Here is a 17,217-nt window from a genome sequence, read left to right as displayed (position 1 = left end):
GAAAGTACCCGTGCGGAGGTTGAGAGGCTGATGAAAAGGATCCGTTCTGCAGAAGCTGACTTCAAAGCCCCTGGCAGCTTTACAATGGAGGGATATCTGTATATACAGGAGAAACGTAAGATACTCAAACACACACACACACGCACGCACACACACACACACACACACACACACACACACACACACACACACACACACACACACACACACACACACACACACACACACACACACACACACAGTACACACACACTTCTTGTCTCTACCTCTTTCTCACTCTCACTCACTGCAATGCCTTTACGCCCAAGGAAAACAAAAGTCATATTTAGGGCCTGTGTCCACCTAGCGTCTTTTTCCGACCGTTAAACGCTGGAAGTACGCTGAGAAGCGCTGATCTCAGTGCACAATTAACATCTGAAACTAACGTTAGTTCAGTGCGGTAGTAGCTTGATAGCTGACAGCTAACATTAGCAAACAACACACATACAGTGATTTAGCTCAACACTCACCAGAAATATTGTCTAGCCAATCTGCCCCCACAATTGAGCCTTTCTGTCTCTGTTGCGATAGTTTCTCCATATGATTAGTTGCCAGAAAAGGAGCAACCGACACCAGCGTCTTTCTGAAAAGTTCAAATATTTTCAGCTGGAAGCGCTGGGAGTCGGGCGCACAAAAACGCGGGAGCGCTGTGAAAATAGATGCTGGGCGCTGCGCACTTTCTCTAGACGTCCGTGTGCGCCCGCATACGCTCTCCCCCATTGGAAACAACTGAAAATAGACGCCGGAGCTGATGAAAAGACACTAGGTGGACACAGGCCCTTACTCAGCAACACATTGTTTTTCTCACACACAGACACACGTACATAGCTACAGGTGTTTCTCACACACAGACACAGGTACATAGCTACAGCTGTTTCTCACACACAGACACAGGTACATAGCTACAGGTGTTTCTCACACACAGACACACGTACATACTGTAGCTACAGGTGTTCACTTGGAAAAGATTTTGTATGCAAGCATTAGCAAAACTCTACAGTATCTTTAGTCACTATGCTCTGCTCTGTAATGTGTTGCAGGTGCATTGGGCTCTGCGTGGACCAGATACTACTGTACATATGAGAAAGGCTCTAAGATGTTCACCATGAGCAACACAGAGGCCAGACCAGCCAGCAGACAGGTGAGCTGCTACACAGTACAACCTGAAGATAGGTCCCTATTGTCAGGAAGAATACCTTGAGGGTTTCAAAGACTTAACTACACTGTTTGTTTGCCGCAATACGAAAAGCTCTCCTTTGCTAAAAACCTAAGCTAGTGACCTAATGCTTTAACTTCTCTCCACACATTCAACAAAATGCTGACTGCGTGCTGCAATCGTATCTCCATCTTGACAGAATGGCGTGGTGAATGTAGCACCTGAGATGTTCAGGCTGCGCTCCTGTGTCAGAAGGAAGACGGATTCCATAGACAAACGCTTCTGCTTCGACATCGAGGTGGTGGAGAGGTGAGAGGGGAGTGTAACCATGGAGGTGGTGGAGAGGGGAGAGTAAACATGGAGGTGGTGGAGAGGTGAGAGGGGAGGGTAAACATGGAGGTGGTGGAGAGGTGAGAGTAAACATGGAGGTGGTGGAGAGGTGAGAGAGGAGGGTAAACATGGAGGTGGTGGAGAGGTGAGAGAGGAGGGTAAACATGGAGGTGGTGGAGAGGTGAGAGGGGAGGGTAAACATGGAGGTGGTGGAGAGGGGAGAGTAAACATGGAGGTGGTGGAGAGGTGAGAGGGGAGGGTAAACATGGAGGTGGTTTAGAGGTGAGAGAGGAGGGTAAACATGGAGGTGGTGGAGAGGTGAGAGGGGAGAGTAAACATGGAGGTGGTGGAGAGGTGAGAGGGGAGGGTAAACATGGAGGTGGTGGAGAGGTGAGAGGGGAGGGTAAACATGGAGGTGGTGGAGAGGTGAGAGAGGAGGGTAAACATGGAGGTGGTGGAGAGGTGAGAGGGGAGGGTAAACATGGAGGTGGTGGAGAGGTGAGAGAGGAGGGTAAACATGGAGGTGGTGGAGAGGTGAGAGAGGAGGGTAAACATGGAGGTGGTGGAGAGGTGAGAGAGGAGGGTAAACATGGAGGTGGTTTAGAGGTGAGAGAGGAGTGTAAACATGGAGGTGGTGGAGAGGTGAGAGGGGAGAGTAAACATGGAGGTGGTGGAGAGGGGAGAGTAAACATGGAGAGGTGAGAGGGGAGGGTAAACATGGAGGTGGTGGAGAGGTGAGAGAGGAGGGTAAACATGGAGGTGGTGGAGAGGTGAGAGGGGAGTGTAAACATGGAGGTGGTGGAGAGGGGAGAGTAAACATGGAGGTGGTGGAGAGGTGAGAGTAAACATGGAGGTGGTGGAGAGGGGAGAGTAAACATGGAGGTGGTGGAGAGGGGAGAGTAAACATGGAGGTGGTGGAGAGGTGAGAGTAAACATGGAGGTGGTGGAGAGGGGAGAGTAAACATGGAGGTGGTGGAGAGGGGAGAGTAAACATGGAGGTGGTGGAGAGGGGAGAGAGGAGGGTAAACATGGAGGTGGTGGAGAGGGGAGAGTAAACATGGAGGTGGTGGAGAGGTGAGAGTAAACATGGAGGTGGTGGAGAGGGGAGAGTAAACATGGAGGTGGTGGAGAGGGGAGAGTAAACATGGAGGTGGTGGAGAGGGGAGAGTAAACATGGAGGTGGTGGAGAGGTGAGAGTAAACATGGAGGTGGTGGAGAGGTGAGAGTAAACATGGAGGTGGTGGAGAGGGGAGAGTAAACATGGAGGTGGTGGAGAGGGGAGAGTAAACATGGAGGTGGTGGAGAGGGGAGAGTAAACATGGAGGTGGTGGAGAGGTGAGAGTAAACATGGAGGTGGTGGAGAGGTGAGAGTAAACATGGAGGTGGTGGAGAGGTGAGAGTAAACATGGAGGTGGTGGAGAGGGGAGAGTAAACATGGAGGTGGTGGAGAGGGGAGGGTAAACATGGAGGTGGTGGAGAGGGGAGAGTAAACATGGAGGTGGTGGAGAGGTGAGAGTAAACATGGAGGTGGTGGAGAGGTGAGAGTAAACATGGAGGTGGTGGAGAGGGGAGAGTAAACATGGAGGTGGTGGAGAGGGGAGAGTAAACATGGAGGTGGTGGAGAGGTGAGAGAGGAGGGTAAACATGGAGGTGGTGGAGAGGTGAGAGAGGAGGGTAAACATGGAGGTGGTGGAGAGGTGAGAGAGGAGGGTAAACATGGAGGTGGTTTAGAGGTGAGAGAGGAGGGTAAACATGGAGGTGGTTTAGAGGTGAGAGAGGAGGGTAAACATGGAGGTGGTGGAGAGGTGAGAGAGGAGGGTAAACATGGAGGTGGTGGAGAGGTGAGAGAGGAGGGTAAACATGGAGGTGGTGGAGAGGTGAGAGAGGAGGGTAAACATGGAGGTGGTGGAGAGGTGAGAGAGGAGGGTAAACATGGACGTGGTGGAGAGGTGAGAGGGGAGGGTAAACATGGAGGTGGTGGAGAGGTGAGAGAGGAGGGTAAACATGGAGGTGGTGGAGAGGTGAGAGAGGAGGGTAAACATGGAGGTGGTGGAGAGGTGAGAGAGGAGGGTAAACATGGAGGTGGTGGAGAGGTGAGAGAGGAGGGTAAACATGGAGGTGGTGGAGAGGTGAGAGGGGAGGGTAAACATGGAGGTGGTGGAGAGGTGAGAGAGGAGGGTAAACATGGAGGTGGTGGAGAGGTGAGAGAGGAGGGTAAACATGGAGGTGGTGGAGAGGTGAGAGGGGAGGGTAAACATGGAGGTGGTGGAGAGGTGAGAGAGGAGGGTAAACTTGGAGGTGGTGGAGAGGTGAGAGAGGAGGGTAAACATGGACGTGGTGGAGAGGTGAGAGGGGAGAGTAAACATGGAGGTGGTGGAGAGGTGAGAGAGGAGGGTAAACATGGAGGTGGTGGAGAGGTGAGAGAGGAGGGTAAACATGGAGGTGGTGGAGAGGTGAGAGGGGAGGGTAAACATGGAGGTGGTGGAGAGGTGAGGGTAAACATGGAGGTGGTGGAGAGGTGAGAGGGGAGAGTAAACATGGAGGTGGTGGAGAGGTGAGAGAGGAGGGTAAACATGGAGGTGGTGGAGAGGTGAGAGGGGAGGGTAAACATGGAGGTGGTGGAGAGGTGAGGGTAAACATGGAGGTGGTGGAGAGGGGAGAGTAAACATGGAGGTGGTGGCGAGGTGAGAGAGGAGGGTAAACATGGAGGTGGTTTAGAGGTGAGAGAGGAGGGTAAACATGGAGGTGGTGGAGAGGTGAGAGAGGAGGGTAAACATGGAGGTGGTGGAGAGGTGAGAGGGGAGGGTAAACATGGAGGTGGTGGAGAGGTGAGAGAGGAGGGTCAACATGGAGGTGGTGGCGAGGTGAGAGAGGAGGGTAAACATGGAGGTGGTTTAGAGGTGAGAGAGGAGGGTAAACATGGAGGTGGTGGAGAGGTGAGAGGGGAGGGTAAACATGGAGGTGGTGGAGAGGTGAGAGGGGAGGGTAAACATGGAGGTGGTGGAGAGGTGAGAGAGGAGGGTAAACATGGAGGTGGTGGAGAGGTGAGAGGGGAGGGTAAACATGGAGGTGGTGGAGAGGTGAGAGGGGAGGGTAAACATGGAGGTGGTGGAGAGGTGAGAGAGGAGGGTAAACGGGAGGGTGTGTGTCCCTTTGAATAAATAAATAAATTGATAGGGAGATGTGCGGCTAGTAGTGTTTTTGAATGGGTTCAGGTAAAAGGATCCTTTCTCTCTGCAGACATGGCGTCATCACCCTGCAGGCTCTCTCCGACTCCAACAGACGTCTGTGGCTGGAGGCCATGGATGGAAAAGAACCTGTATGAACATGTCCAATATTAAAGGAACACGCCAACATTTTGGGAGATTCACATTTTTGCCATCTTCCTGATAGTAAGACGAGAAGATAGATGCCCTTCTCTTCTCTGTGTGTGTAGTAGAAAAATAGCGACCCACCCCTCCTGCTAGTTGAATGGTACTCATTGGTACTGGCTAGCCTACCCCCGTTAACACGAGCAAAAACATTTAAAAAAAAGAAAAGAAATTCACCCATACTGCTAACTGGCGTAATCCAAGTCTCCACAAGCCCTGAGATGCCAAGTTGACTTGAAAATATGTCATTTACACCTGTTTTTAGCTGAAATCTTCACTGTAGCCAGGTGCTGCAAGATGTTGGCCGGTGCAAACTGTAGCCTGCTATTCTTCTACTGCACGCACAGAGAAGAGAAGAGCATCTATCCTCTCGTCTTACTATCTGGAAGATGGCAAAGAGGCGAATCTCCCAAAATGTTGGCGTGATCCTTTTAAACAATAAAACAATAACATCAGGAAAGCATGTAACGTTAGGCTACATAGAAAAAGAGTGTACAGTTTGATCCACTCGTATGATGGTAAAACAGGTGGTTCATCACTGATGGGTAAGAGCTTTGTATTCCTCTATAGCAGTGTTTCAATAGGCCTACTACTTCAACTGTAAATGACAAATTACAGGCTAATTAAATGACAAATAGCATTAAGGCTGTACAATTAATCAAATTTCTGGCTTCCCACAGTTATGAAAACAAGATAACCGATATAAAAAATATATACAATTTATTTTAGTCCATTTACCTTTTTTCTTTTCTTTTTACATTTATTTCTCCTTTTCAGTTCAAATATATTCAAAGTTCAAAGAAAGTTTTTTCAAGTTCAATAAATGCACAATGTTGCCAAAGTCAAATAGGCTATCTGTTGACATCTTAAAGTTGCATTCAGTGATGTTTTTGTGTTCAAATAAGTGTTAAATGGCTCTATATTCTGACAGCATAGAGTGTTTGGTCAGTAACTTGGAACTCCCAACCCCCCGCTGTAGCCTACTCTATCTCTCTCCTGTAGCCCTGCAGGCAGAGTGGACATATGACTTTGAACGGCTGTACCGCTTTGTCCAATACTAACTAACTGGACGAGTGTAGCTCACTGTATACCAGTGGTTCTCAACCTGGGGGTCAGGACCCCCGAGTGGGTTGCAAGATTATTTTGGGGGGTCGCGGGATGATTGTCCAAAAAAATAATAATAATAATAAAAGAAAATTATTTTATTCCCATGATCATTAAATCTCCCATACCAGTGATTTAAGTATTGCATATAAAGCTATATAATCTATAAACTGCATAAAAAAGATTTTAGTGAGTGTGTGAAATCAGTGTGTGAATGCGTGCACACTAGCAAATCATGTGGTTGGGCAGCGGCGGGAGGGGGGTCACGAACACCACCCTAAAGCTTTTTGGGGGTCTTGGCTCAAAAAGGTTGAGAACCACTGCTGTATAGCCTACTGTACAGAGAGTGACGGTAAAGGTATTGTGCATCTTAGTTATGTATGGGTGATATGGCAAATGGGTGAAACTCCCAAAAAGTTGGCCTATCGCTTTAAATAAATAAAAAAGTATGCCTACGCTGTTTTTACCCTATCTTGCTTTCTTCAGATCTACAATCTGCCTTCTTTACTGAGCAAGAAGGAAGAAAGTAAGTATCCTGATTTTATCTCTGCTTGGTAGAAAAATGTGATTATTGTCATATTACTTAATATTTCTTACACTGTATCAGAAATGCTGGTAGAAATGTGTGTTTGTTTTACAGCATTTCTCAATGAGGCAGGCTTCAACTTTGTGAAGAGGTGTATTGAACTGGTGGGAATGAGAGGTAATTCATATTGTTAAATTAGGAATGATTCTGAGAGAAATGCATTTGTTCTGAGCTTTTTACATTTGGCAGTGTTGATTGATGGAGTATCTTAAAATAGTTGTTGCATGTCCATGTAGGCATTAACACAATGGGACTGTACAGGACCGGAGGAGTCAACTCTAAAGTGCAGCGGTTGATGTCTACTGTGTTTGGTGAGGAACACACTACCTCAGTATGATGTTATTATGTTATGTTATTTCCCGCACAGAGAAGATCCATTATAATCAAGTGTAATTTAAATTGTGCAACTAAAAATCGTCCATCAGTCATTACGGATAAGTAATTTGGTATCCACTGATATTTCTCTGTAGCGACCACAGCTCCTTCTGACGTTCACCTGGATGCAGACACCTGGGACAACAAGACCATCACCAGTGGCCTAAAGAATTATCTCCGGTAAGATACTGTACCATACCAGCCTTTTTTAAATAAAATTGCTTGTGATTATGAACTGAGGTACGAGATGCTTACTATTTCTAATGTATGGACAGGTGTCTGGCAGAACCTCTGATGACCTACAGACTGCATAAAGATTTCATCAAGGCTGCCAGTAAGATCCCGTGTTGCCTTAAATTCAAATCATAAAGCTGTCCTGAACTGAGCTGAATAAACTACTACAGATATGATGGATGTAATTGTATCACATTTTAACACACATTCGTGCATGCAGGTGCAAGCTGTAGTATTCCAACTGTTTGGATTTATTGTCTCATGGCTCATGCAGTATCTGTTATGGAAACACAGTAATGGAGGAATCACTTAACTTTACTCTCCAGACATTGACTGTACTCGCTTGTTTCACAGAGTCTGATGACCAGAAGTATCGAGTGAGAGCGATTCACGCCCTCGTTCACAAACTACCAGACAAAAATAGAGAAATGTTGGATCTCTTAACCAATCACCTTCTCACGTACGTACCTATTCACCCAAAACAGCACTTTGGCTCTCAGCACATTTTGTTTTCCTAAAAATGTATTTCAACAATAATAATAATAATTTTTCATTCTACTGTATATTTATGCATTGCAAATACTCTTATCTATTAAGCTAATTTGGGCTTTATGATGTGAGGTGGACCTTGCTTTGAATATAATATAAGCATTGTGTGGAATTGGTATTTATGGAGGACAGTCAAGTCCTGTTCCTGAAATGTAGATGGAAAAAAAAAAAACTTCATTATTTGATTTAACAGTCAGTTGTTGACTACATGCAGACTTTGATAGAACTATTAGGCTACTTCAATATATGGCACTGAATTGTCACAAATTTAGACGTTGCGATGTTCCGGACATTTGCTCGAGGAAACTGGACCTCTTTGAATTTTAATTGAATACCCCTGTTATATTATCATTCATTATATATCACTATAGGTGGAATCATCTAGTGTTAGCTTTCATTGCATATTCTCTATGGACTCATTGGAGTCAACGGGAAAGTAGGACATAGGAAATAGGAGGATCCAACTGAAGCGCAAAATATGCAATAAAATGTTTCATGGTGAAATGCATACTGTCAAATTAAATCACTAGTGTCAGCAAGTCAGTTTAGTCCAAATAAGCAAGTGAATATTTTTACAAATTGAAATGAATAACATTTTATTGACTTTTTATATCCTCTCCAGTTGAGTAGAGTATTTAGCACAAATAAATCCCAAATAAATGCATTCAGAAATACAGTGAATCAACGTAAAAATGTGCTGATAGTCAAACTGGCTGACTACTGTACATGTACTAACATTTGAGAAAGGTCTGCTTTTTTAATTGAACGTGTCTTTACCTGTCCAGCTTTATATTACAGCCGGCCTCGCCCATAGCTCGGCCTCGCCTGCTCTATTGGCGCGGGGGTGTGTGTGTTGCTCACTAAATGTTATTGCATCAGTGATGTCACAATGCCTCCTTGTTTGTGTGTGTGTGTGTGTGTGCCCCCCCTATGACATCACCGATCAGTCTTGTCACAATGCCTCCTTGTGTGTGTGTGTGCGACATCACTGATCAGTCTTGTCACAATGCCTCGTGTGTGTGTGCGCCCTTATGACATCACTGATGACATCATCACTGATCACATCACATCATTAGCTAATTAGCCTAATTAAAAAATCCGGCTCCCTCATGTCACCCGCGCATGTGCCCTTTACACACCCTGGAGGTTTCAGCCCGATTGCACGTAAAACGGCATAGCTGTGGCCGAACACAGAGCTTGAAACAAACATCGCCCACAGACTCAATTTTATAGATAGATACCATACATTTGCATAGTTTATTCATTCACATTAATTTAATACATTCTGTTATATAATAAAAATGCATGCAAAATTGTGTATGTGTCACAACGTGTACAGAGTCTCCGCTCATAGTGACCAAAACCTGATGACCGTCTCAAACCTGGGAATGATCTTCGGTCCCACGCTGATGAGGTCACAGGAAGAGACGGTGGCAGCCATGATGAACATCAAATTCCAGAACATTGTGGTGGAGATTATCATTGAAAACCATCATAAGGTAGTCCTACCTACACACACGCGCCTTATTAGTTAGTTTGGTTTATTGTACTTTCGGAAATTATTGTTTCCATCTGTGGCAGTCAGACAACTAACTATACAATACAGGTCAATACAAAACACAATACAAACAGTAATGGCATAAAGTAACTAATATTTGTTCACAAAGTGCTCCACACCAATCCTAGTGAAAGATTATTAGATTACTATTATATTATTATATCTTCAGAGTTTATTTAACAGAGGAGCTATACTGGAAGGTATGAAAGATCTCTGGGCATGGGAAGTCCGCAAAGGCTGTACCCTGTACCTCCGTCCTGATGGTAACAGTGTGTGCGGTGTGTGTGTGTGTGTGTGTGTGTGTGTGTGTGTGTGTGTGTGTGTGTGTGTGTGTGTGTATGGTCCTGTCAGATCTTTGGCGAGGCCCCGGACCTCTCTGTCCCGCTGCCTCAGGCCCCGTCCTCTCGGTCGGCCCCTCGTAGGAGCAAGGCCATCTGTCTGTCATCTGGGAAGAGGAAGCCCCGCCTCTACCCTCCAGCTCTGTGCCTGGCAGACAACGACAGTGAGTCTTACAGCTCATTGATCTCAGTACTCAGGAATACCATGCCTCATTATTACCAGAATACAGTGTTGGGCAAGTTACTTTCAAAATGTAATATACTACATATTACTAGTTACTTTCATTTGAAAGTAATATGTTACTTTACAATATTACTTTCTGTGTAGAGTAACTCGTTACTTATTACACTACTTTTGCGTTACTTTTACCAAAACAACAGTAGCAGCAGAATGACATTGTTCCCGGAACATCCCGAAAAATCTTTTCAACCGCCTTGAAATCAGTGTAAACAATCCAAAACTCTAAATGTTATTCTTTTCCTTTGTTATTGTCATCTATCGTGGTTATTTGCATAAAAACACACAGTTTGATTAGAAAATGATTGTATCTTTTTTTAATTTGTGCTTTGATTTAACTGTAACTCAATTTGTAACTTGAGTTACTTGACAAAGTAACTGGTATAATATTACTGAAATCCTATAAGTAATAAGTTATATTACTGAGTTACTGCTAAAAGTACTATATTACATGTAATATGTTACTTTTGTAATGAGTTACCCCCAACACTGCCAGAATATAAAAGGACCTATTGAAAATAAACACTCAAACCTCTTGCAATAATAGCAATATTTGGCACAGTACCGAAAGATCGTCCTCTCAACCAATGCAGCAAAAAAAGGTGATAGCCTATACTACACTTCTGTAGAATACATATTACTCCTTAAATTGAAAGAAAGACTTCCGCCAACTTTCAATTTCTGCGTTAGAGACCTTATTTGTAATATGACCCTGGAAAAAGAAAACGCTCCGCTACAAGGGGCTGTGCTCTCGACTTTTACACCATTTGGCAGCCAGTTCTGGAGCAGGTAGCGAAGAAACGACCACAGAAAAACAGAGAAACCTCGAACTTCACAGATGGAGACATTGCACACTGGCACAGTAAACATTGGTCAGATGATGATATGACCTATGATCTATCCAGCAAATATTAGCAGTAAACCGTTACTTGAAAGAAAACTTTTCCCGTGTCTCAGATGCAGACAAAACTCATCAGTGGATCACAGTTTATTCAGTAGACTGCTCACATTGTGGAATGTGTGGAATGTGCTCCAACATACACATTTACTCTCTTCCTGTTCCTCCAACCCAGTCTGGGAAATTCCGCCCTAAATCACTTCAGCACTGAAGTCATTGGTGATGTACCTCCGAATCTGGGCTCATTTTGCTGTTTGGTGGAGTCTTTTTCGTTTTCCTGTGGATAACTGGCTAAACAGAGATGGATGTGACGTCACGTTGAGATATTTCCAGCGCAGCTTCAATGGAGTTTGATAGCAGAAAAATTGTATGTATGTAAAACTATTTAAAAGATCAACAAGCTCAAGGGCTTCTGTCTGGGCTCACCATGTTGCACTTATGTTCAGTGATCATACAGGGAAATTCCATCGGAGAAGAGGCAAATACATATTACACAGCGTTCCCACAGGTCCTTGACATCCTTCAAAGTTTGTGAATTTTTGGAGGGGGGCGATCAAGGACTTGAAAGTTTTTGAAAATAGACATAAATAGACATTTATGATTAAACTTAGGCCAGCAGGAGCAGACATGTGGCGGCAGATCTGACCATTCCACTGTAAGCACTGAACTTAAATGTTTGATTTTTGTTTCTGTCTCTTCCCTCCAGGCGACACGTTCAGCAGCAGCCCCAGCACAACTCCGATGGGCAGCCGGGAGTCTCTCTCCTCCCACTCCTCCGAAAAGAACGGCTTGTCGCAGACCTCCCCTCCCCTCTCTCCCACTGCCGTCCCCACCTCCTCCCCTTCCTCCTCCTCCTCCTCCTCCACCACCCGACCCGTGACCACGTCATCACCCCCCGCGGCTTCCTCCTGCCCCCCGTCCCATCACTCCTCAAATGGGAAAGAGCAAAAAAAGAGCCAGGCAGACAGCAGCGCTGCCTCCCCTCCTCCACTCACCCCATCCTCTTCCTGGACGTCCTCCTCCCAGTACGCCCCGTCGCGGCAGCCCTCCTCCTCCTTCTGCTCCTCCTCCACCTCCTCTCTTCACACAGAGAGGAGTCCGCCCGTCAAAGGGAGTTTGACCGCCGCCTCTGCCGCCTCGTCTTCCTCATCTTCCTCATCTGTGAAGGAGGCCAAAACGCCCTCCTCTCGAGCCTCGTCCTTGGCCTCGCTGCAGCACGCGGCGGCGGTGGTGGAACGCGCCTCCTCTCTCAGGGAGGAGCGAGCGGTCCAGCGGGCGTCCTCCACCTGCTCCCTGAAGAGTGCACACTCTCCTCCGGAGCAGAGAGCAGCGTCTGGCGGCGGCACGGAGGCCGGAGCCGCAGCAGACGCTACCTCACCTCCCCGGCCGCACAGGGCCGCTTACAGGACTGCCTCTTCCTCCTCTTCCTCCTCCTCCTCGTTGTTTCCCTACCAGCTTTCCACATCCTCCTCCCTCACCTCCCTGCACATATCAGAGGGTGTGTTCATTTCATCGTCTGTTTTGTATGACGGCATATTAGGGCCATTAGATAAAAAATAAAATAGAGGGGGGTAATATTCCTTTAGAAAAACTCAGAGATTAAAGTTGGAAATTTACAAGAAAGAAAACTTGAATATTCTCTGAGATTATAAAGTCATACATTTGATTGATTGAAAAGTTTATTTCTATAGGGACAGATGCATAAACATAGAGCATTCACAGGAAACATTATTTGTTATATATCCTGACATTTATAGCCTAAGCTAGTTTGCAATGTTTGTCCCTAGATGTTATAAGGCAAATATAAAAACAGGGTACAGAATACAGACTATAGAATACAGCTGTTAGGTTACACAAAATATAAAACATAAAACAAATCTGTTATGTACAGTATACAAGATATGTAGTAAAAATACATTAGTGTGTTAATGTACTACATTAATAACATCAAGGAAAGCAACATAAGATTAGCAACTTAAAATGGGGAGTTTTATCCACACTCACACCCATCCACTCTCACACTTTGTGAGAAAAAAACCATCCTATATAGGAAACGTGTCTATATAGTGAAGAGAGTAAGCTTTTGCCCTCCCACACGTGAGACCCGGGTTCGATTCCACATAAGTTACTTCAGTGATATGTTTTGAAATAGCCTGTATTTAGCTATTATCTGGCCTCCTTGAGGCATCCTCCCTGCTCATGGTACGGCATGGTAGGATTGCCTTTTTCCGCGGGAGGTTCTGGTGAGACGAAGGAGGTGCCCGGCCTGGAATCACCCCACAGAGCCTTAGACCTCCATGCACCGAAGGTCTTGCAATACTGCGGTGTAGCACTAAACTCTATTGCAGCGGATTGGGCGTGATCAACCCTTCCGCGGGCAACATTGCAGACAGAGTAGGAAGGCTGATCCGTGAGCGGCTGCTTCTGGGACGCGGGTCGGGATCGTAATCGGCCTCGGCTGGGTCAACTGGGCGAGGGTGTATGATGTTGACAGACCCGAAACACCCCACGACCCCAGTTAACATCACTGATGACGCGTCCCAGCGCATGCAGAAGTATGTATATTTGAACTGGAATGTGCTGTACAAACACATTGATTTGGTTGGGCATTTATATGTCTGTTTCAAACTGAAATCAAGTGAAACTGTCATTTAACTTAAGATTCAAGATTCAAAGATTTTATTGCCATGTCAACAAAAGTTGATAGGAATTTGTCTTGGTTCACTCTCAGAGACAAACAAAAAACATAGCAGCCAACGACAGGAAACATACAGGAACAGTTCTCAGCTACAGCATATACAGTAGAAAGTGCATACAGTTTAAGGTGCATACAGTTTAAAGTGACAACGGTAATGTGTCAGTGCAAATTCAAGTGCCTTATGGCTTGGAGGTAGGTGCTATCTCTGAAGCGAGATGTTCTACTCTTCATACTCCTGTATCTCCTGCCTGATGGGAGGAGGTTAAATAGGTGGTGTGCCGGATGAGAATGGTCTGCAATGATTTTGTTAGCCTTCCTGATTATTCTTTTTGAGTAAAGTGATGACAGTGAGGGGAGACTACAGCCGATAATTTTAGCTGCTCGGCGTACTACTCTTTCCAGCCGAGTCTTGTCCTGAGTGGTTGTGTGACCAAACCAGACAAGCATGGAGAAAGTGAGCACACTCTCAATAGCCGACCTGTAGAAGTGGGTCATGGCTACTTTACTGACCCTGAATTTTTTGAGCTGCCGCAGTCTTAGTGTTCTGCAAAGGCATTTGTGTAATATGACAACCTTGTTAGGGTAAATTCAGCTATATGTCTGTTTGAAACACCTTAGGAAGGTTGTCATATTACTGCCTATATTGCCTAAATAACAGTTTCACTTGGTTTCTGTTTGAAACAGGCATACAGTATACTGTAGATGCCCAACCAAATCAATGTGTTTGTGCATCACATTCCATATCATAGCAAAATACATGCTATTACCTCTGCCGACTTGAACTCCAGTCTCCCCCGTGAGCAGGGGCGGACTGGGATTATAATTCAGGCCGGGCATTAGATACCAAGCAGGCCAGGCCGAAAATTTGGGCCGTTTGAAGCCCAATTTGGGCCGTTTGAAGCCCAATTTGGGTCGTTTTATTTTACGTCTTAATTTACTATTATTATTATTGTTGTTGTTTTTTTATCTAGTGGCCCTAATATGCCATCGTAGTTTGGCACGTGAAAGAATGATAAATGATGAGGTAAAATATCAGTCACGCCTCTGCTTGTTTTTGGTTATGATTGCCTGTTTTCTACTCTAGATTACAAGAGCTGTCACGGTTCAGTACAGAGTCTGATGTCGCTGGACCCCCGAGACACACCGGCCAAACGCAAACCTGCACACATCCGCAGCGGCTCCGATCTGACCACGAAACACCCCAGAGCCACGGCCAGCAATGGCTACCAGAGGCCCGCATCCATGTAAGAGTCCATTTGTGATCATTTGACTTTGCTGTTCACCTGATATCTCGCATCGACGCATCTTTGCATTGTGTTCCAGCATTTAAAAAATTACACTGACCTAACCTAATAGGGGCGCTATAATTAAAAGTCACATTTTTAAAGTCAAATGTGATATATCAGCCACCACTGGTTCAAATGAGGGGATGGCGTATCTTGTCAAGTCTCAGGAAATGCATTCTACGAACACAAGGGTTGCAGGTTTGACCTCCCGTGTTACCTCCGGCTTGGTCGGGCATCCATACAGGCACAATTGGCTGTGTCTGCGGGTGGGAAGCCAGATTGAGGGTATGTGGCCTGGTCGCTGCACTAGTGCCTCCTCTGGTTGGTCGGGGGCGCCTGTTTGGGGGTAGGGGAACTGGGGAAAATAACGTGAACCTCCCACGCCCTACGGTCCAGCAGGTAAAAAGAAGCGGTTGGCGATTGCACATGTATCGGAGGAAGCATGTGCTAGTTTACAACTCTCCCCAGATTGGCAGAGGGGGTGGAGCAAAGAACGGAATACACCCTAGCAAGAAATTGGCCAAGCACAATTGGGGAGAAAAACCGGGGGGAAATCCGGAAGAAAAAAGAAATATATATATATACGTATATACTGTATATATAATATATATATATATACAGTATATATATACAGTGTTTATATATATATATACTGTATATATATATATATACAGTGTTTTTTTATGCATCCCCCAAAATTTCAATGAAATTTTTTCTAGGGGAAACACTGAATATATATATATATATATATATATATATATATATATATATATATATATATATATATATATATATATATATATATATAAGAGGAGTGAGTACGGAATTCAAAACAAACAATTACAACTAAATTCATTCTAAACTCTGTACTTGATTTGTGTGTGTGTGTGTGTGTGTGTGTGTGTGTGTGTGTGTGTGTGTGTGTGTGTGTGTGTGTGTGTGTGTGTGTGTGTGTGTGTGTCTATACACAGACTATCCTCCAGAGCACCACTGCGGGAGAGTGCAGTGTTCTCCTCCGCACTAGATGTTTGTCCCAGAGGAAGGTATGTCCATGTTCAAAGACAGAAAACAGTAACCTCTCAGCCCTTTCTTACTGTGGCCCAACCGCTTCAGCTGCACAGATCATCAGGTGTAAACAGACTGCACATTCATCTGACATGAGTCATGAGTCATTCAAGATTCAAATCTGCAGGCGCGTTGTAAAATGCGTTGATAGATGGAATCCTCCTTCACTCTCTTGCTATCTCACTCTGTTCCACGTGCTCAAACAGCAGAGAGTATAAGTCACTCTGACTGTCAGTCGGTTGGTCCCAAAAATGTAAAGAAACTTTACTGCACGTGTGATGTAATGTAAGGTAATACACTATTTTGACCAGTGGCAATAGGTTGAGGCCACGTAGATGCTGGTTTAGCTGGCTCAGCCTGGCTGGGGGCGTGGTCAGGGTGGGGTAAAAACCCCCGTTCTATCCATTCAGCAAAGTTAGAATTTAGCTGATAGCCCAGCCCAGGCAGACACGATCGGGGATTTAACCACCGCAGTAAACGCACATCTGAGCAGACGTCTTGTGTTCTGCTCTAGAACCCCCAAACCTGTAGTTTAGAGCCGCAGCACCGTCTTTTGGTGAGTCAGCCCATGAGATATATGGGCGGTTTTACCCCACTCGCGCGCCAGCCGTTTAACATTTTGTGGGCGTTCCCAGACATGCGGACTGTCTCTATTGACCCCTTGTGTGTTTGCAACAGTGATTACGTATTTTCATGGGCGGAGCCGAACTGGAGGCAGGAAGTGACCCCTACTCACTGTCGGGATGGTCTAGGATCCAAATAAATGGCCATCATAATATAGCCAGTGTCTATATAAGAAATGTCTTGTGTCGCGGCTCCGGCGTATAGTATACGCCGGAGCCGCGACACAAGACATTTCTTTCCCTGCAAGAGTTGAAACTCTATAGCCACTTCTAAACATGAAGTCTGGACTATGTCCGGCGTGCCAGAGCAGGATATTTTCCAGTTTTACCTTTCTAGACAGGAGGGGGTCTTTGTTTAGAAACAGCTGGAAATGGTCCATCTTCTCTGCCGATGGTGAGTAGAGTGGGCGGGAGGGAGGAGCGCGGGGGGAGGGGAGGATTGGGGTGCGGTACGGAGGAGACCCTGAAGAACTATAATAATGGCCAGGCACTGCCCAAAACGCGCGCACAGGTTTCCATACACCGCATCCACAACATGAGATCTCTGCCAAACACTTCTCCACTTACTCCATAACGCACATGTCTCACTGTGAAGTTCCAGATGCATTCCGACGCATTCAGGCGATAACGTGGGGTGGCAATGTGCCTTTTGTTACATCGCCCAAAAGCCGCCAGTCAAAATAGTGGTCGCACTAACGTTACACTGTCTGTGGATGATTTTTCAAGTGGCATTCAAGTCATATCTGACTAGTTTTCAATTTATGTCTCC

General features: G+C 45.5%; 1 protein-coding gene across 1 annotated transcript in view; it reads left to right on the top strand.

Moving 5' to 3' along the window:
- The window catches only part of LOC310782055 (rho GTPase-activating protein 42-like), a 42,515-nt gene that overhangs the window by 21,820 nt on the left and 3,478 nt on the right, over positions 1-17,217 (top strand). Inside the window, exons 8-22 of the mRNA XM_083642713.1 lie at positions 1-115; positions 1,080-1,180; positions 1,395-1,504; positions 4,766-4,844; positions 6,487-6,526; positions 6,641-6,703; positions 6,823-6,897; positions 7,057-7,141; positions 7,237-7,295; positions 7,550-7,655; positions 9,084-9,243; positions 9,654-9,804; positions 11,483-12,274; positions 14,559-14,718; positions 15,732-15,803. The exon at positions 1-115 is cut by the window's left edge and continues 15 nt beyond it. Of these exons, the coding sequence (XP_083498839.1) occupies positions 1-115; positions 1,080-1,180; positions 1,395-1,504; positions 4,766-4,844; positions 6,487-6,526; positions 6,641-6,703; positions 6,823-6,897; positions 7,057-7,141; positions 7,237-7,295; positions 7,550-7,655; positions 9,084-9,243; positions 9,654-9,804; positions 11,483-12,274; positions 14,559-14,718; positions 15,732-15,803 (2,168 nt within the window). The remainder of the gene's footprint in view (positions 116-1,079; positions 1,181-1,394; positions 1,505-4,765; positions 4,845-6,486; positions 6,527-6,640; positions 6,704-6,822; positions 6,898-7,056; positions 7,142-7,236; positions 7,296-7,549; positions 7,656-9,083; positions 9,244-9,653; positions 9,805-11,482; positions 12,275-14,558; positions 14,719-15,731; positions 15,804-17,217) is intronic.

This window comes from Poromitra crassiceps, assembly GCF_964638095.1.
Source record: "Poromitra crassiceps genome assembly, chromosome: 1".
Classification (NCBI taxonomy): Eukaryota; Metazoa; Chordata; class Actinopteri; order Beryciformes; family Melamphaidae; genus Poromitra; species Poromitra crassiceps.
This window is presented reverse-complemented; position numbering and strand designations above follow the sequence as displayed.